This window comes from Jaculus jaculus, chromosome 8 (genome assembly GCF_020740685.1).
Source record: "Jaculus jaculus isolate mJacJac1 chromosome 8, mJacJac1.mat.Y.cur, whole genome shotgun sequence".
NCBI lineage: Eukaryota > Metazoa > Chordata > Mammalia > Rodentia > Dipodidae > Jaculus > Jaculus jaculus.
The window spans coordinates 127,407,244-127,426,849 of record NC_059109.1 but is presented as its reverse complement, the minus strand read 5'-3'; the positions used below and the strand labels follow the sequence as shown (position 1 = coordinate 127,426,849).

The following is a 19,606-nucleotide window of genomic DNA, read 5'->3' as shown; positions in this document are numbered from 1 at the left end:
GCTAAAGCATCCATAGGCAAGACAGTGCCCAGGTCAGACCTGGGGCTGAAGACTAGAGTATATCTGTCAGCCAGGGTTCCTTTGGTTGCTATAGAAATGACCTTCAAACAGAGACAGTGTAAAATAAAAGGGATGCAGCCACAAGAGGACGGAAGGCTAAGCCCAACTGGTGTCAGGCATGGCTCCATCCAGCAGTCAGGCGATGCCCTCGGGAAGCGCCTCCACCTTGCGGCCCGATTCCGGGGGCTCCCCATGTCAGCAGACTCAGCAACTTCCAGCCACCCAGCTTAGCAAACCAAACAGTGGCTTGAATGGAAGTCCTGAGGAGGGCTTTTCTTTTAAATATTTTATTTACTTATTAGCAGTCAGAGAGATACAGAGAGAGAGAGAGAGAGAGAGAGAGAAGGAGAGAGAGAGGGTGCACCAGGGCCTCTAGCCACTGCAAACAAACTCCAGATGCATTCGCCACTTGTACATCAGGCTTTCATGTGTACCAGGGAATTGAACCGGGGTCATTAGTCTTTGCAGGCAAGTTTGAGCCATCTCTCCGGCCCCTTGAGGATGGCTGTTAATGACTTGGGTCAGGTATCCATTCCCTAAGCTGATCACTGCAACCAGAGGTGACCAGGCTGAGCACAGCATGCAACGGGAGGGACACAGGGTCCAGAGGTAGACGCTGTTGCCGCAGAGCACCGTGTGGGCAGTGATGGGAAAAACTGTCATCATGGGGAGCAGGACTGTGGACACGCTCGGCTCCATGCGGCTGCTGGTAGCTGGCATTGAAGTTGTCACTCGCCCAGGCCTTTAAGAACTTCACACGTGCGCCTCTGCACCCCTCGCCAGCCTCACCGCCTCGCGTGCCCAACATCCCTGGCAAGCTGTCTCATGTTTACCTGGTGCTGGGCTTGGGAGAGGTAGGGGGCCCCCACCTGTCATCCTCAGAGACCCTGAGGGGATTGACATGGAGAATGTGTCCCCATCCTCTCAGCGGGTGCACGGACGGCCCTCTGTGGTCTGTCCACACCTCCAAAGCCACCACACCGGGTGTGTCATTAGATAGAAGCCACAGGTGTGTGGGAAGTTGATCCGAAGTTAGGGTCCCCCGGGAAGCCACTTCCGGGGACTACACAGTGAGGGCACGGCCTCCCATGGCTGTGCGCCCCGAGTCCACATTTCACGGGCCTCTGCTGGGGCACGTGCGTCGTCTGAGGCTGAGCTACACAGCACCACACACAGAGGCCTTGAAACCCACACAGCCGCCTCCCGGGCTGTCACCAGGCAGCCTGGTAGGAGGTGCCTTTGTGCTGGCTGCCCTTCGCAACCAGCAAGCAATCTGGGCGTGGTGGCACACGTCTTTAATCCCAGCACTCGGGAAGCAGGGCTAGGAGGATCACCGTAAGTTCGAGGCCACCCCGAGATTAAGTAGTGAATTCCAGGTCAGCCTGGGCTAGAACGAAACCCTACCTCAAAAAAAAAAAAAAAAAAAAAAAAAATACGGGTGGAGAGATGGCTTAGGGGTTAAGGCGTTTGCCTGCAAAGCCAAAGGATCCCGGTTCGACTCTCCTGGACCCACATAGGCCAGATGCACAAGGGGGCGCACACGTCTGGAGTTCCTTTGCTGTGCCGTGCCTAGAGGCCCTGGCGCACCCATTTTCTCTCTCTCAAATAAATAAAATTTTAAAAATATTTTAAAAAAACCAGCAAGCAGGAGAGACGAGGGTGAGAGTGCCAGCCAGAGGGACTTGCACACTGTACCGTACAACCATAGGGGTGACCACCCAACCTGCTGCCGTTCTGCTGGTCAGCAGCAAAATCGAGGTTCGGCCGTGCTCATGTTGAAGCCGCTGAGCCGGCTGCCCAGAGATCACTGGCTGAGGTGTGATCCCTGCGGCGGGGGGGTCCCTGGGCACTGGGAGGTCTGTGTTGGACCTCCTTGGTACAGGGTGAGGGTCAGTGTCTCACCCCTCTGTGGAGATGCAACATTCCAGTGTGCCAGCAAGGGTTTGGATGCCAGACTGTGTGAGCACCAGCAAGGGGACCGACATTTGCCCTGAAAGCCCAAGGGAACGGGCAGCCCTTAGGGAACGTAGCCTTTGTCGGGTGGGGCCCGTCAGCCCAGCGTCCTGCGATGTGCGTGGAGGATGGAAGGGAAGCGGCGGGGAAGGTTGGCCGAACTGGGGCCTCAGAAAAAGCTGTGGAGGGTTGAACTTCCCCCTGCCTGCCTTTGTCACAAGCGAAGCCGCCATCCAGGTGGCCAGGTTCCCATTTTCCCTGAACCCCCCCTTCCCAGGAACCCCCACATCGTCCTGAACATCGACCTGGCTCCTACCATCCTGGACATCGCAGGCCTGGACATCCCCGCAGACATGGACGGGAAATCCATCCTTAAGCTGCTGGACACAGAGCGGCCAGTGAACCGGTGAGAAGGGAGCAGGGTGGACCCTGGGGCGACCCGTGTGATCCCGTGGGAGCAGGGCGGGCCCTGGGGTGACCCGTGTGATCCCAGCTATGGGGCTCTGGGGGCCTGCCAAGACTCGGGCGCTAAGGATCCAGGGTACCCCATGCTGACTGACCACTGATCTGTGAGGGAGAGAAAGGCCGTCCTTCTAGGAGATTCTGTCTTACCATCTAGAGTCGAGGACCTGTCCAAAGCTAAGATGATGAGTGATGACTCCGGTTAGTCACAGGCGCTAGCTCCGATCTAGCCTGCTCGGTGCTGGGTTCCCGTGGTGGTCTTCACAGAAACCCAGCTAGGTGAACATTCATGTTACCCCTGGCATTTGAATCTCATAGAGGCCAGGTGATTTGGCAGCAACTCTAGGTGCAACCCCAAGAATCCAGACCCTTCTCCGCCATATCTGGCCTGTACGGCCTCAGCAATGTGTCACGGAAATATGTCCCTAGGATGATGGATAAGGGAAGTGGGCAGAGGCAGGCATGACTGAAAAGAGGAGCAGGAGCGACCCCTGGTGGCCAACTCTGAAATTGCCTGCTGGCTCAATGCCTCACGTCGGTTAAGCTTGGGCTGCCCAGAGCATCCAGACCTGAGATCCCCATCCCGCTACCCTGTAGAAGACTGGCACTACCGGGCAACTCCATCTGCCAGGGGAACTTGAAGAGCCAGAAATGGACATTCTCAGGGTGTGGGGACTCTGGCTTGGAAACTAGCCCACCTGGGAGTTGGGGTATAGTGTAAACATTATCTCAGCCTCAGCGGCCTCTGTGTATACAGTGGAGAAGCTAGAATGTTTTATATGACATGTACACTGTAGTTACACAAATCCAGTTCTAATGGGCCAAAGGGAAACCCTAAAATACTGCTGGAATTGGTGAGCGCCAATTCTCCTCATGCTTGGAGACAAAGGCAGATATGTGCCCCAGCCCGTGTGTGTGTGTGTGTGTGTGTGTGTGTGTGTGTGTGTGTGTGTGTGTGTGTCAGGGTGACTCCAGGTTGGCCTTCAGACCCAAGTCTCAGGGAGAAAGTCCTCTTCCTAGGTGAAAGTATAGGGACCTTTCCAGTGTGCCGCTGGCCACTGCTGTGACCACCGCCCAGCCTGGGGTTCTGGGCAACCTGTGATTCAGGCTGATCACGGGAGCCATCCCTCCCAGGGCTGGGAGGATGCGGACGGCCCTGCAGGTGGGAAACGGGAGCCTGCTTGTTTTCCAGATTCCACCTGAAAAAGAAGCTGAGGGTCTGGCGCGACTCGTTCCTGGTGGAGAGAGGGTGAGTGCGGGGCTGCAAGGCCTCGGCCCCAGGGGCTCCTGCAAAGAGTATCAGGATGGCATCGTGCCTGTGACCTGGTGACTCAGAGGCTGGGTCCAAAGCTCTGGGCACGACTGCCACGCGGTTGCTGCAGGATTTGCATCTGGGGACCACATGTCCCCTTTCGACATGTTTGGTCTAGCTGGCACGCTGACGTTGTTGTTCATTTGTCCCAACGCACGCCATTTCGGAGAGTTTCTAGAGAGTTCCAATTGAAAATTAGGTGCTCTGGGCTGGAGAGATGGCTTAGCGGCTGAGGCGCTTGCCTGCGAAGCCTGAGAACTCACGTTTGAATCTCCAGGTCCCATGTAAGCCAGATGCACAGTGACACGAGCTCGCAATGCACCACAAGGGGGCACACACATCTGGAGTTTGCTCGCAGCAGCTGCAGGCCCTGGTGCACCCATTCTCTCTCTCTCAAAAAAAATTTTTTTTAATTAAAAAAAAAAAAAAGCCAAAGCCTAGGTGCTCTTAACAGCTGCATCCACATCCTTTACTGTGGGGCTCCACAGAGCCAAGTGGGGGCTGTACCCATGTAAGCACAGGCCGCCCAGGGCTCTTCCCAGCTCAGCCATCCCCGCATCTCCCACAGCAAACTGCTGCACAAGAGGGACAGTGACAAGGTGGACGCCCAGGAGGAGAACTTCCTGCCCAAGTACCAGCGCGTGAAGGACCTGTGCCAGCGCACAGAGTACCAGACGGCGTGCGAGCAGCTGGGGCAGGTGAGGAGACGGGGCCTGCGCCCATGGGTCTTCTCGGGCGTGATGGCCACAGTGCGGCCGGCCGCCGGCCGTGATGCCTGGACAAGGCAGTTTCTTCCTCGGTAGGCCCTGGCCTCTGGCTGTGTCCTATGGGCCAGTGACCTGGCCACCTGTCCTGCTGGAAGGTGCCTGCAGGTGGCCTGAAGAGGCAGGCTACTTGCGCTTCTGAGGTGTCCTTTTTGTGAATGGCTTTCCATTTATGGGAGAAATAGGAAATAGCTTTCAAAATGCAAATTGGGGGCTAGAGATAGGGCTCAGCGGTTGAAGGTGCTTGCTTGCAAAACCTGCCAGCCAGGGTTCCGTTCCCCAGTAACCCCATGTAAAGCCAGGTGCCTAAAGTGGTACATGCCTCTGGAGTGTTTGCAGCAGCAAAAGATCCTGGCATGTCTATTCTCTCTCTCTCTTTCTCTCTCTCTTTCCCTCTCTGTTCTCCTCCTCTTCTCACCTCTCCTTGCAAATAAGTAATTTTTAGAAAAATAAAACAAAAATGCAAATTGATTTCAAGAGAGATGGTAAAGAAATTATAATCCAAGTATAATTCAGGAAGAATAAAGACTGAGGTTCCAGAGAGCCCAAAAGAGGCTTTGCTGCCAGGTGTGGTGGCGCACACCTTTAATCCAGCACTCGGGAGGCAGAGGTAGGAGGATTGTCACGAGTTCAAGGCCACCCTGAGACTACATAGTGAACTCCAGGTCAGCTTGGGCTAGAGTGAGACCCTACCTTGAAAACAAAGCAAAAAAAAAAAAAAAAGAGGCTTTGCCAAGGCCTGGAAGGTCAGGGTGGCCTCTAGATAGCAGGGCGGTGAGGCCTCGGAGAGTGTGACAGCTGACGCTCAGAGGCGCAGCAAAAAGAGGGGAGAGGAGAAGAGGGGTGGAGCGGAGTGTCTGTGAGCAAGTGGGGCAACCAGACGGGCTCCGCCTGACCCACATCAGGGGGCATGAAGGCAACAGGAAGTCATGAACATGGGGGAATCCAGCCACCATGAGTAGGCTGGTGGTAAGGATAAGGTGAGCAGGACCCTGAAGAGCAGCTGAGGACCCAGGGCCAGGCCCTCCATGCTTCCTCTCATGGGGATAACGACAGCGGCTGCCTTGTAGTGATTTGAGCTGCATGAAGGAGGCAGTACACACACGTAGGCATGGCCTGTGACAAGTGCTTGGCAGCGACAAGGAAAAGGTGTGACGGGTGTTCTGGGAAGAGCACTTGGTGCCAAGCGGGCATTTGGGAGCTGGTTGAGACAGGAGGGAAGGGCAGCCGCCTGCTAGACGGGCGGATAGGAGATCCAGTGAGGGGCCAGGGGACACAGACGAGGGTACAAGATGGAGCAAGTAATTCTCTGTAACTTTTGTCGGATGCCTCAGGTCGGGGAGAAGGGTGTGTCAGGACTGCACTGCGTCTAGTCCTCCTGGGCAGAGGGGACCATAAGTCAGCCAGCGAGGTCTCCTCCAAGAGGTGACCTGGGAGCACAGAGCTTGAGCATGAAAATGCTCTCTGTCACATTAAGAGTTGGGCATGGTGGTATATGCCTGTAACCCCAGTATTTGGGACGTAGAAGCAGGAGGGTCACACAGTGAGTTCAAGACCAACCACAGCTAAATAAGACCTTGTCTCAAGAAGGAAAAAAAAAAAAAGGAGGGGTGCTGGGGAGATGGCTTAGCAGTTAAGGCTCTTGCCTGCAAAGCCTAGGAACTCATGTTCAAATCTCCAGGTCCCACATAAGCCAGACACACAGTGATGCAAGTGTTATACACATGCACAAGGAGGCGCAGTTGTCTGGACTTGGTTTGCAAAGGCTGAAGGCTCTGGCATACCATTCTCTCTCTCTTCTTCTCTTTTTCAAAATAAAATTTAAAAAAAGTATAGGGGTGTAGGGAACACAAGGTGGCAGCAACACTCAGAGAAGAGAGTGGGTTGACTAAGGAAGGGTGAAGCAGAGAAGAGAGTGGGGTGACTAAGGAAGAGTGAAGCAGGGAAGCAACAGGAGATGGGGTCCGACGGGGGTAGGCAGAGGGCAGACAGGGCAGGGCAGAGCATACCAGGATCCGGGCTGGAGAGATGGCTCAGCAGTTAGGACACTGGCCTTCAAAGTCTGACAACCCAGGTGTGATTCCCCAGTGCCCACATAAAGCCAGATGCATAAAGTGGCACATGCGTCTGGAGTTTGTTTGCAGTGGTGAGAGGCCCTGCCGTGCCCATTCTCCCTGTCTTCCGTATCTCTTCTATCTCTCTCTCTGATTGCAAATAAATAAATTAAAATAGTTTTCTAAAAAAAAATGCATTAATTATTAAAAAAATAAATAAAAGGAGGGCTGAGGAAATGGCTTAGCAGTTAAGGCATTTGCCTGCAAAGCCTAAGAACCCCGGTTCGATTCCCCAGGACCCATGTAAGCCACATGCACAAGGAGGTACATGTGTCTGGAGTTCTTTTGCAGTGGCTGGAGGCCCTGACGTGCCCATTCTCTCTCTCTCTCTGTCTCTCAAATAAATAAATTACATAATAATAAATAAATACACACACACACACACACACACACACACACGTATGTATCAGGATCAGCAGCCTGGATCTTATCCTGAAGATAACAGAAGGTCCTTGAAGATTTTAAGTAGGAGTGGCATGATGCAACGGGCCCTGAAAAGACAGCTCTAGGGCTGGCAAGATTGCTCAGTGGTTAAAGTCACTTGCTTGCAAAACCTGACTGTCCAGCCTTGATTCCCTAGTACCCATATAAAACCAGATGTGCATGAGTCTGGAGTTCATTTGCACAAGCAAGAGGCCCTGGCACACCCATATTCTCTTTCTCTCTGTGTGTGCAAATAAAAATAAAAAGACTTAGGCTGGAGAGATGACTCAGCGGTTAAGGTGTTTGCCTGCAAAGTGTAACGACCCAGTTTCAATTCCCCAGTACCCATATAAGCCAGATACAGAATGACGCATGCATCTAGAGTTCATTTGCAGTGGCTGGAGGCCCTGGTGTGCCCATTCTCTCTCTCTCTCTCTCTCTCTCTCTCTCTCTCTGCTTGCAAATAAATAAATAAATACAATATTAAAAAGTAATTAGGCAGGCTGGGGAAATGGCTTAGCGGTTAAGGCAGTTGCCTGCAAAGTCTAAGGACCCCCCGGTTAGATTCTCCAGGACCCATGTTAGCCAGATGCACAAGGGGACGCATGTGTCTGGAGTTGGTTTGCAGTGGCTGGAGGCCTTGGCATGCCCATCCTCTCTTTCTCTCTGCCTCTTCCTTTCTCTCTCTCTGTCTCTCAAACAAAGAAATAAAATATATTTTTAAAAATAAGTAGGCAGATGGGAGCAACAAAATGAGGGCCTGGGGCCTCCTGGAGGTCTTGCTAGAAGTGACAGTAGTGACTTCTAAGGTGCAAGCAGCAACAGCGGGCGCTTGAAGGTGGCCCGGGGTGGGACCCGGAGCCTGACAGGGGCCCTGGTACGGAGACCACACCGTGTCCCGCAGAAGTGGCAGTGCGTGGAGGACGCCTCTGGGAAGCTGAAGCTTCATAAATGCAAGGGGCCCACGCGGCTCGGCGACGGTGGCGGCGGCGGCAGACCCCTCTCCAACCTGGTGCCCAAGTACTACGGGCGGGGCGGCGAAGCCTGCAGCTGTGACAGCGGGGACTACAAGCTGGGCCTGGCTGGACGCCGGAAGAAGTTCTTCAAGAAGAGTAAGTGTCGCAGCCTGGGTCCCTGGGAGCCCCATTGGCCTGGTCAAACAATTCCACAGATGCTTGTCCCCAGGGCCCAGTTTTGTCCCCAGGAGCCAGGGACACAGCCAAACCCCCTCACAAGCCACCATTCAAGAGGGACCGCAGCGATAGGATGGGCCACTTGACAGCTGCAAGGAAGCGGCCGTGGGGGCCAGAGCGCAGCCCGCGGGGCCGGCTGCACACCGCAGGCCGGGCGCCCCACAGGAGATGAGGTCAGATCCGTGTGCTCAAAGGTCCCTTTCATGGTCATATCAAGAGACCAGGAAAATAGGCAGCTGGTAAGGGGTAGGGCCAAGAGACCTGGCAAGAAGCCGGGTGACAAGAACAAGGAGGAAGTGGTTGGGTCTGGATGTGATTTCTGGGGTGAGGGGACAGCGATCAGACCACGCCATACGTCCTGTGTTCAACATCTGCATCCTCAAGCCATCGTCATTTCCAAGGTCACCCAGACATATTGCTGGACACATGTCCAACAGACGTGGCTTAGCCTGTGGACACTATACTAGTACCCTGTGGTGTGCATGTCTGTGCTTTGTTTGTGGGGGAGGGGAGGGGACTTCACAGGTGAAACGTCCCCCAAGGACGGCGCCAAAGGGCTGGGGAGGGCTGCGAAACACAGGAACCCGTGGTGTAGAAAGGCTCCCTTCGGGCAGGAGTTGCAATGCTATTGGCTGTAAGCGAGGCGCCAGCGTCTGTCAAGTGAGGGTGTCTGCCCAGAGAAGCTCACATTCCAGGTTGTCTATGGCTTGCTGGGAGATATGTGGGGACCAGAGGCTCACGGGAACCTAGCCGCGTGTTTCCCTTGGGACCCGCCTAATCACTGTTGGTGGTGACCTTAGGGACCCAAGGACTGTGACAGGCAAAGACAGACCGCTCCTAGGACCCACGAAGCCTCCCTCCCCGAGGAGGCCAATAAACATGGAGAGAAGACAGCATGGCCCCATTCCGCATCTCCATGTCCCTAGGGACCTCTGAGCGATGAGTCCTGGCTGCCTTCAAGTGAGAAGGGAACTTGAAGGAGTTTGGCACGTTCCTGGGCACCTGCTCCTCTGGCTTGACGTGTCCCCTCCAGAGCCAGGCCAGGCAATGTCCCATGTGGCCATTTCTCTGGCCCCCAACCCCAGGACAAACAAAAAGTCTAAAGATTTGGGTTCTAATCATTTTTGTTGGTGGTGGGTTTTTTGTTTGTTTGTTTGTTTTTGGTTTGCTTCGTTTTGGTTTTTCAAGGTAGGGTCTCACTCTAGCCCAGGCTGACCCGGAATTCACTATGGAGTCTCAGGGTGGCCTTGGATTCATGGCGATCCTCCTACCTCTGCCTCCCTGAGTGCTGGGATTAAAGGCGTGCGCCACCACGCCCATGCTTAATGGGTGGTTGATATTTCAATGAAAGCAGAGATAGTCCCGGTAGTGACACATTTGTCATCACAACACTGAGGAGGCTGAGACAGGAGGATTACGGGCTTGAGGCAAGCCTGGACTACATAGCAGACAGCCAGAAAGTGACTGGTTTGAGCTTTGCAGGATCTCTTGTCTGTCACCTTCCCAGTTCTGTCATCAGAGTGAATTAGTGATACAATATGATAGCTGCCCTCCAGCGGAGCCAATTTTACAAAAGCAGGTGGAAGGCTGGGTTTCAGCCATGACTTGGGGGTCCTCAGGTTAGGGCTGGGAGATATTCAGTGCAAAGACAAAAAGCCTGGGTCAGATAAATCCACAGCTCACCAAAAGACCAACTGAGCTACCCCATGCCCCGCTCAGGTAACGTGCCCCTGGCCCATCAATCAGGGGAAGGGGGGAAGAGTCTGGCTGTGGGGAGGCCAGACCCCAGGAGAAACAGCCAAGGGCCAGGACAGGCAATGAATGGCCTTGCCAAAGAGAGCAGCCTGCCTGGGTCCTTATGACTGTGGTACAGGGAGTCTGAGAACTGAAAGGTCCACCCATCTGCCCTCAGAGTGGACAGCCAGACTGGATCCTAGAGCCATGGGGAAAGGACGGCACATGACCCGCGTGTCACCACCAGCCGCCGCCAGCCATCTTAGTAGTCCTTTGAGCCCTGCTGTAAATTGTGTCCATTCGGAGAGGGACCAGGCAGGAAGGGACAGTGATTTTTTTTAAATACTGTATTTATTTGAGAGAGAGGGAAGGAAGGAGAGTGGAAGAGGCAGAGAGAGAGAGAGAGAGAGAGAGGCAGAGAAAGGAAATGGGTGCACCTGGGCCTCCAGCCACTGCAAATGGACTCTAGACTCATGCACCACCTTATGCATCTGGCTTATGTGGCTCCTGGGAAATCAAACCTGGGTTCTTTGGCTTTGTTCAGGCAAGCGCCTTGACTGCTAAGCCATCTCTCCAGCCCAGGGACAGTGTTTTAACAGAAAGGGGCCGCAAGGAGTATGGCCAGCCAGAAGACTTACCCCGTCTAAGGCTCCTGCCGCACTAAACGCTGCAGAGTTGTGGGCCCAGTTATGTCTTTGGTTTTCTGGTCAGAAGCTGGAGATCTAGACTCCTACCTCACCATCTCTTCCCCAATCCCTGTTTTTTAAATGTTAACAATATGATTAAATAAGATTGAGAATAGGGATGGAGATACGGCTTAGTGGTTAAGGCGTCAGCCTGCAAAGCCAAAGGACCTCGGTTCAATTCCCCAGGACCCATGTAAACCAGATGCACAAGGGAGCCGCACGCGTCTGGAGTTCATTTGCAGTGGCTGGAGGCCCTGATGCGCCCATTTCCTTTCTCTCTCTCTCTGTCTCTCTCTTTCCCTCCCTCCCTCTCTCAAATAAATAAATAAAACTAAAAGTTTAAAAAAAAAAGATTTAGACTAAAGTCTTCACAGTTTTCAATACGCATGGCCTTCTGCCCCCTAGTGGAGAACATCGGCCAGCCCACGGCTAGACTCCAAGACGCTGGCTGAGTCCCAACACAGCTTCTTTCTGTCCAGCAAAACGGGCCACACAGCCCTCTTGAGGTTTTCTCCAGTTCAGATCCATGATTTTATATCCATGCTACTTTTTTTTTTAATGGAAGTACACAAAAACCACTTTAACAATGATCTACAATTTAGAGGCATTTCGCTACATTCAGTGGTGGGCCACTTCTATTGAGTGACAGAAACCCATGATCTTCACCCCAGAAGGAAACTGCATGCCGTCAAGTAGTGGTCTGGCATGGCTGCGCCCCCAGCCACGGCTTTCCCCCCGGGGCGCTTCCGAGCTCTGTGGAGGTATGTCCTCTGGAATGTTCATCAACACAGGGTGGGAAGGTTCCAGACTTTCGCTGCTGGCCTTCTTTCACTCAGTCTTCCTTCCTGGCATATGCAGATCGTAGTGTGACTCTGGTACGCCTTTTCTGCAGTTGGACGTCCTCAGTAAGGACGCACCGTAACCGAAGCTCAAGTCCCTTGTTCCTTAGCCTCTCCCATGTAATGACTCCCCGGGCCCAGGGCCTGCTCCTGTGTGGAAGATTTCCCATGCCCACACATTGTGGGCAATGCTGGGCCTGATCCCAGCCCTGTCGCCATTAGGTACCTCCTGCTGGAGGCATGGCCAGTTCCTCAGTGTTGCGGCAAAACACACAGCTCTCCCCTGAAAGGGAATAAGAGGGTCTGGAGAGATGGCTTGGTGGTTAAGGAGTTAAAGGACCTAAAGGACCCAGGGTCGATTCCCAGGACCCACTTAAGCCCGAAGCACAGGATGGCGCATGTGTCTGGAGTTTGTTTATAGCAGCTGAAGGCCCTGTTGTGTCCATTCATCCTTTCTCTCTCTCTCTCTCTCTCTCTCTCTCTCTCTCTCTCTCTCCTTCTTTCAATAAAAATTAAAATCCTAGAGTTGAAAAGGAAAAAGGAATAAGAGATAGGGTTATTCTGGAGCCAAACATCAGTGACCACAGCCATGAAACACTGATGGAGCTTACCCCAAATTCCATATCCCAGAGAGTGTTAACAGTTTCACAAAGGCTTTAGATAGTTGCAGAACAAAAGAACGCCAGAAACAAAGGCACCTTCCAAATACATTGGTGGGAATGCCAGGTCGGCAGGTAAAGTGGGGAAGGTCTCTGCTACAGGCTTCAGATGTTACCTGATGACATTCTCAGCCTTCGGGTAGATGGAGGCTGGCGGACTTTCAGCACATGCCAGAAAAGGTCTCACCTGATACCCAACAGTCACAAGGACATTCGGTCAGACACAGAGGTGGGCATCAAATGGCTAGTAAGGAGCTCAAAGGTAGCCCAAGGCATTTTGGCTCTGATTCTACAACATTCCACCTCTCCATGATCACACAAGTTCTGTCAGTCCATTCAGCCTTGCTGCGCTTTTCAGGAACGTGAGTTCACACGGGGCCCCCTAACCCAGCCACACTCTGACGCCCACAGAGTACAAGGCCAGCTATGCCCGCAACCGTTCCATCCGCTCCGTGGCCATTGAAGTGGATGGCGAGGTGTACCACGTAGGCCTGGATGACACACCCCAGCGCCACAACCTTACCAAGCGGCACTGGCCAGGGGCCCCAGAGGACCAGGATGACAAGGACACCGGCGGATTCAGCGGCACTGGAGGCCTCCCAGACTACTCCGCCCCCAACCCCATTAAAGTGACCCATCGGTGAGAGTCGGAGGGTGGGTGGGAGGTTGGGGGCGAAGGGGCAGGTTGGACCCCCTTCCCTCCCATCGGGGGCCACAGGTGACCACCTCCCTTGAGCAGGTGCTACATCCTCGAGAATGACACTGTCCAGTGTGACCTGGACCTGTACAAGTCCCTGCAGGCGTGGAAAGACCACAAGCTACACATCGACCACGAGGTGAGCGAACGGGCAGGAAGTCAGGTCCTCCGCGGGCTCCCCAGGGAGCAGGGCCTGGCCGAGGAGTGCGCGGCGCGCTACAGCCGGCCCGGGAGGCCGGGGACGCTTCCCTCTACAGACGTGCCTGTGGGGCTGGGGCAGGCGGCAGGCCATACATACCCTTCCCTCCTCTCCTGCTTCCTTCCCTAGATCGAAACCCTGCAGAACAAAATTAAGAACCTGAGGGAAGTCCGAGGCCATCTGAAGAAAAAGCGACCAGAAGAATGTGACTGCCACAAAATCAGGTAAGGAGGTAGCCTAAGTCGTTCCTATAGACCCAAGCTCCACTCTTCTTATTGACCCCTTCCATTGTTGCTTTGTTAATTTACTTAACTATTTGAGAGAGAGAAATAGGCAGATATAGAGAGAGAATGGGTGTGTAAGGGCCTCCGGCCACTGCAAACAAATGTGACACCTCGTCATCTGGCTTTATGTGGGTCCTGGGGAATCAAACCTGGGTCCTTTGGCTTTGCAGGTTAACTAAGCTTAATTGCTAAGCCATCTCTCCAGCCCTCTCCCCCCCCCTTTTTGGGGGGCATAGGGTCTCACTCTAACCCAGGTTGACCTGGACTTCGCTATGTAGTCTTAGGCTGGCCTCAAACTCAGCGATCCTCCTACCTGTGGCCCTCCCCTACTCCAGTACTGGGATTAAAGTGTGCCCTCACACCGGGGCTGAGCCACATCTACTGCGGTACAAGGGAGACTGCTGGACTGAGTGGCTCGAGGTCCAGTGACCAGCTCAGCGGCCTCTGCCAGGCTCTGCCGTGGAACTCTAGTGGCCTGCCGCAAGAATGTCCCCCATGAACAGAAAAGGGCCACTTCTGCAGACACTGCCGCCTCCCCACTCCACCCCCCAGAAGGGAATGGGTGGGGCAGAAGTGATATAGGGGAGCCCAGGAACCACGGTGTGTAGCTGCTCTGACGCTTGGCGGGGGCGGGGGGGCCTCTGTTGCAGTTACCACGCACAACACAAAGGCCGCCTCAAGCACAAAGCCTCCAGCCTGCATCCTTTCAGGTAAAGGCAGGAAAGGGGGTGGGGGGGGGGCACGGGGCTCTTGGAGATGGCTGCCCTGCTTGTAGCTCAAACAGATGAGGAAAGGGAGCAGTCCTGGCTTGCTTTTGCCCTGGGAGCTTAAGGTCAGGTCCTTGGAAGTTGACTTCCAATGCTCAAGGAGGCCTCCGGGCGCCCCCTCGTGGCTAGACGTGGGGCTGCAGTCATGCCAGCGGTGGGCACTCCGGGATGAGGGAAGCAGGGCATCGCGGCTGCCCTCTTGTGTTGGGAGGTAGGGTGAGAAGGAGGCTTCGTTCCACCCCTGTCCCGGACCAACAGTGGCCCTTGGGATCCTTGACTGACCGCTAGACCTCGAGAACAGGGGGCCGGGCATTAATCTCCCAGGGGTTCAAAATGTACGTGTTGCGGTGTGTGTCCCCAGGAAGGGTCTGCAGGAGAAGGACAAGGTGTGGCTGTTGCGGGAGCAGAAACGCAAGAAGAAGCTCCGCAAGCTCCTCAAGCGCCTGCAGAACAACGACACGTGCAGCATGCCGGGCCTCACGTGCTTCACCCACGACAACCAGCACTGGCAGACGGCGCCTCTCTGGACACGTGAGCGAGCCGGGGCCAGCAGGGGATGGGGCGGGCCCGCGGAGCACGGGGCCTCACTGTGCATCGCCACCTCTCTTCCCCAAGCTGGAGAGGGCCCAGGGCCTTTGCTGCCAGATCCTTGGCGGGGGGCAGGCAGGGAGGGAGATGAGGGTCTCTTGGGAACAGGTGCCCACCTCAGTCTGTCACTTGGCATCCAAGGCACTGGCTCAGGGGGAGGTTGCGCCCAACAGACTGGCATATTCCTGCTCAGCTAGCCCTCTCTCTCTCTCTCTCTCTCTCTCTTCCCTTTGCAGTGGGCCCTTTCTGTGCCTGCACCAGTGCCAATAACAACACGTACTGGTGCATGAGAACCATCAACGAGACCCACAACTTCCTCTTCTGTGAATTTGCCACCGGTTTCCTCGAATACTTTGACCTCAATACAGACCCTTACCAGGTACTTGACCCCACCAGAGACATAGAGAGATGAGGTGTCAGGGGCTAGAGGGATGATTCAGTGGTTAAGGCACTTGCCCGCAAAAGCCTGAGGACCCAGGTTCGATTCCCAGTACCCACATAACGCCAGATGTACAAAGTAGTACACGTATCTGGAGGTTCGTTTGCGGCAGCTAGAGGCCCAGGCACACCTGTATGTTCTTAATTCTCATTCTCTCTCTCTCTCTCATAAATAAATAAATGTTAAAAAGGAATAGAGGGCTGGAGAGATGGCTTAGCAGTTAAGGCCTTTGCTTGCAAGGCCAAAAGATCCCAGTTCAGTTCTCCAAGACCCATGGAAGCCAGATGCACAAGGGGGTGCACATGTCTGGGGCCGTTTGCAATGGCTAGAGGCCCTGGCACCACACTCATTATCTCTCTCTCTCTCTCTCATTCTCTCTCTCTCTCTGTCTCTCACTTGCTCTGTCAAATGGATTAAAAAAAAAAAAAAAGAATACCTAATTTTAAAAAAAAAAGAAAGAAAAGAAATAGGGTATGGGATACACAGGTGCTTCCACTGGGCCCCTTCACCCCTGGGAGAAGTAACAGCCAATTTTCAAGCCCTCCCCTGCCAGCACCTAAGCCAGGAAGAGTGAGTTCTTAGGGCACTGAGTTTGGGACTCCATATGCAGTCAGCTTTTCCCTCTACCTGAGACACAAGACCTGGCAGGGGCTGTGAGGACCCCTAAAGCTGTGTGGCTCCATGGCCCAGCCAAGCCTGCATAGCCTAGACGCTCCTCCAGCCCGTACCTGTGGCCACACGAGGCAAGCAGGAGCAGAGGCGAGGTCTGAGAGGGACAGTCGCTGTGCAGCTGCAGCATTTGGGCTTTTCCGTCACATGACCCCGATGCTGCCTCAGCGCCAACCTCACGAGCGGCTGCCAGTCTCCCCTCAGAGAGGGTCGGCCTATATTTTACCAGAGTGAGCGGCAGACGATGGCAGTCAGCAGTCACCACCAGTAGCTGGCAGACTGGCCAGGCCCCAGGTCGCTGATACGGGTCCTCGCCCAGTGACCTCTCCAAGTGACCCAGTGACAGTCCAAGGTTGGGAAGGGCTTCTCGCCAGGCTTGGTAGGATTCCTGACCAGTGGCTCCCTGAGTTCAATGTCAAGTACACAGGTGTTTCATTCTCGTGACTTCCCATCATTCTCTCTCTTTTTTTTTTTAAATTTTTTATTTATTTATTTGAGAGCAACAGACACAGAGAGAAAGACAGATAGAGGGAGAGAGAGGGAATGGGCGCGCCAGGGCTTCCAGCCTCTGCAAACGAACTCCAGACGCGTGCGCCCCCTTGTGCATCTGGCTAACGTGGGACCTAGGGAACCGAGCCTCGAACTGGGGTCCTTAGGCTTCACAGGCAAGCGCTTAACCGCTAAGCCATCTCTCCAGCCCTCTCTTTTTCTCTCAAATAAATAAAAATAATTTAAAAGATTTAAAAAAAAAAAAAGACAGGACGTATGTGGTGGCGCACGCCTGTAATCCCAGCACTCGGGAGGCAGAGGTAGGAGGATCATTGTGAGTTCAAGGCCACCCTGAGACTACATAGTGAATTCCAGGTCAGCCTGGGCTAGCGTGAGACCCTACCTCAAAAAAAAAAAAAAAAAAAAAACCCAAAAAAATGAAAAGCCAAAAAACAAACAAACAAAAAAACCAGGTTTGGGTGTGTGGACAGCACCCATGGCGCTTTCATTCACAGCCTGCCTGGTCTGTAGAGGAAGGAGCAGCCGGGGGGGTAGCGGGGTGCTCCGTATTGAAAGCCTGTCTTTCCCATGACCAGCTGATGAACGCCGTGAACACACTGGACAGAGACGTCCTCAACCAGCTGCACGTGCAGCTTATGGAGCTGAGGAGCTGCAAGGGTTACAAGCAATGTAACCCTCGGACCCGAAACATGGACCTGGGTGAGTAAGCTCCCCCACGTGGGGAGCCACAAAGAGGCACTTAGCAGCTTGTGTCTGGCCGGGGGGGGGGGGGGGGGGGGCGGACTTGGAGTCACCCGGGGTGGGCCACCCTGCCCATGGCAAGCAAGCGGATGGCTGCACCATGTCCACAAGGTGTGGACTTCCCTCTCGTGCCCATCTCCTCTTTTTTTTTTTTTTTTTTTTTTTTTTTTGCGCACCCATTGCCTCTTTGTCTCTGCCTCTTCCTCTCTCACTCTCGCAAATAAATAAATAAAATATTTTTTAAAAAAAATCAAAAGGACAGAGCTCAGTAAGTGGAGGATGGACCTGAATCGGGTAAATAATGAAAAATGACAGCTACCTGGGAAGATGGCGGTGGCTAGATCTAGGGGCTGGAGCACTGAAGATGGCTGACAGACTTGAGAGAGGTGGAGGTAACAGACAAGGTGCCACAGGTGCTCAGGGTTTGGTGGGCAGGGGCAAAACCATCAGGTCTGAGTTCAGGATGTTTCATGATGAAGAAAAGCTACAAACATGCCCAGGCGTGGTGGCGCACACCTTTAATGCCAGCACTCGGGAGGCAGAGGTAAGAGGATCGCTGTGAGTTCGAGGCCACCCTGAGATTCCATAGTGGATTCCAGGTCAGCCTGAGCCAGAGCGAGACCCTACCTGGGGAGTGGGGGCTAAAAAGAGGAAGCCATCTGTTTACTAGTCATGACAAAATGCAAGGGCGTGGTCTGAAAGCCTGCAGTCACTGGAGGCCCTGGGGAGTTTCTGCCTGTGTGTGCTAAGACGCCTAGGGTTCCTGTGAAGAATGTTCTGGTCTGCTTTGGTTATGGAGAGAGAAGGCCAAGTGTGGCTGGAGAGGTGGGGCACTGGGACTTCACAGTGGCGGTGCCCTGCCCAGTAGTGCCAAGGGCCTTCTGTGCATTAGGACAAACTCTGCTGACAATCCTATGAGGCGACTGTCCTCAACAAATGAATGACGCAAACCCGCAGGCTTCCTGAAAGCCCAGCCCCAGGGGTCTCCAGCCCTCCGGCCCTTTCCAGACCCTTAGCTGTGAGGCCTTTGCAGCCATGGCACCTGCCTCCCCACCACCACCACCACCAAGCTCCGTGCTGAACGAACTCTTTGAGCATAGTACAGGCTGACCCGGGGACGTAGGTAGAGCACTTAGAAAGCCATCTAAGGAAAGTTTGGACCAGTGCATGTGACTAGGCCATTCTGGCATCATGACAAAAAGGTGAAGCGCTTGCCTGTGAAGCCTACGGGCCCCGGTTTGAGGCTCCATTCCCCAGGACCCACGTTAGCCAGATTGCACAAGGAGGAGCATGCGTCTGGAGTTCGATTGCAGTGGCTGGAGACCCTGGCACGCCCATTCTTTCCCTCTCTCTCTCTCTCTCTCTCTCTCTCTCTCTGTCGCTCTCAAATAAATAAATTTTTTAAAAAATGAACAAAAAAAATGTTTTACAAAAAAAAGCCCAAGGTGGGGCTGGGTTGTTTCTGTCTTTGAAGACAGTTATAAAGCTTGCTGGTGCTTGTGCTGTTTTGGCCCTCCATGACCTGTTCCTATTTTCTTCATTTTCCCCTCATTTAGGCCTTAAAGGAGGAGGAAGCTATGAGCAGTACAGGTATCTGATTTCATTATTAACGCCCTGGGCTGTGGTCGCGCGTGTGGAGTTGGTACCTGTTCAGATTTCTCCACCTGCCTGGAGTCTAGATAACCCACCTGTGACAGGTGTCACCTGAGGCGCCTTCTTCGTGTAGTTCTCTGGGGATGGCTTGCTTTCTTGGTGATGGTTAACACTCATTCTCTTTTTCGGCACTTGAAACCGTAGGCAGTTTCAGCGTCGAAAATGGCCGGAGATGAAGAGACCTTCTTCCAAATCACTGTGAGTTGAGGCCATCTGTTGACAGAGACCCATTTTTCTCTGTGTTGTTTTGTGGGGAGGGGTGTTTATTTGGGGGGGGGTCTTCAGTACTGGGGGTTGAACCAGAACCTCGTGCATGCCACAGTCTCTGACTTGCTTTTTATCAAGATTTTTTTTTTTTCAAGGTAGAGTCTTACTGTAGCTCTGACTGACCTAGAATTCACTATGTAGTCTCAGGGTGGCCTTGAACTCACAACGATCCTCCTACTCCTGCCTCCCGAGTGCTGGGATTGAAGGTGTGCGCCACCACACCCGGCTCTGAGGCTATTTAATATACATGCCACATCTTTTAATTGCCTTCATTGTCCCCACGGTGAAAAAGAGGAGCAGTAATAGTTCTTTCCTGTAAGGTCACGTGTGGGCACACTTCACCTGGTAGACGAGCGCACCGTCCAGTGCCCCATGTTTTCTCCACAGCCATCTGTGTGCAGAAACCTTGAGCTGTGAGCAAGAGGCCCAGAAGCAGTATCGCAGCTGTCACGCGTCTTGAAGGCCGTGGCTGCCAAAGTGCTGACTGGTACACACCATCAGTAGTAGGGTGGCCTCATTAAATAGTTTCCAAACGGTCTGTCCTAGGCCCTGTCACTCCAGTTCAAAAAAAAAAAAAAAGGCTGACAAGGGCC

At 53.7% G+C, this 19,606-nt stretch overlaps 1 protein-coding gene across 5 annotated transcripts in view; it reads left to right on the top strand.

The window, feature by feature from the left end:
• Sulf2 (sulfatase 2) overlaps positions 1-19,606 on the top strand; it is a 110,249-nt gene that overhangs the window by 88,783 nt on the left and 1,860 nt on the right. For 4 of the 5 annotated variants that reach the window (XM_045156436.1, XM_045156434.1, XM_045156435.1 and 1 more), the window contains exons 8-20: positions 2,291-2,419; positions 3,668-3,724; positions 4,356-4,485; positions 7,993-8,200; positions 12,611-12,839; positions 12,939-13,035; positions 13,225-13,319; positions 14,030-14,089; positions 14,508-14,677; positions 14,971-15,113; positions 16,928-17,051; positions 18,650-18,683; positions 18,882-18,944. In XM_045156436.1, coding sequence (XP_045012371.1) covers positions 2,291-2,419; positions 3,668-3,724; positions 4,356-4,485; positions 7,993-8,200; positions 12,611-12,839; positions 12,939-13,035; positions 13,225-13,319; positions 14,030-14,089; positions 14,508-14,677; positions 14,971-15,113; positions 16,928-17,051; positions 18,650-18,683; positions 18,882-18,944 — 1,539 coding nt within the window. The remainder of the gene's footprint in view (positions 1-2,290; positions 2,420-3,667; positions 3,725-4,355; positions 4,486-7,992; positions 8,201-12,610; positions 12,840-12,938; positions 13,036-13,224; positions 13,320-14,029; positions 14,090-14,507; positions 14,678-14,970; positions 15,114-16,927; positions 17,052-18,649; positions 18,684-18,881; positions 18,945-19,606) is intronic. The other variant, XM_045156438.1, reaches the window with a different exon arrangement.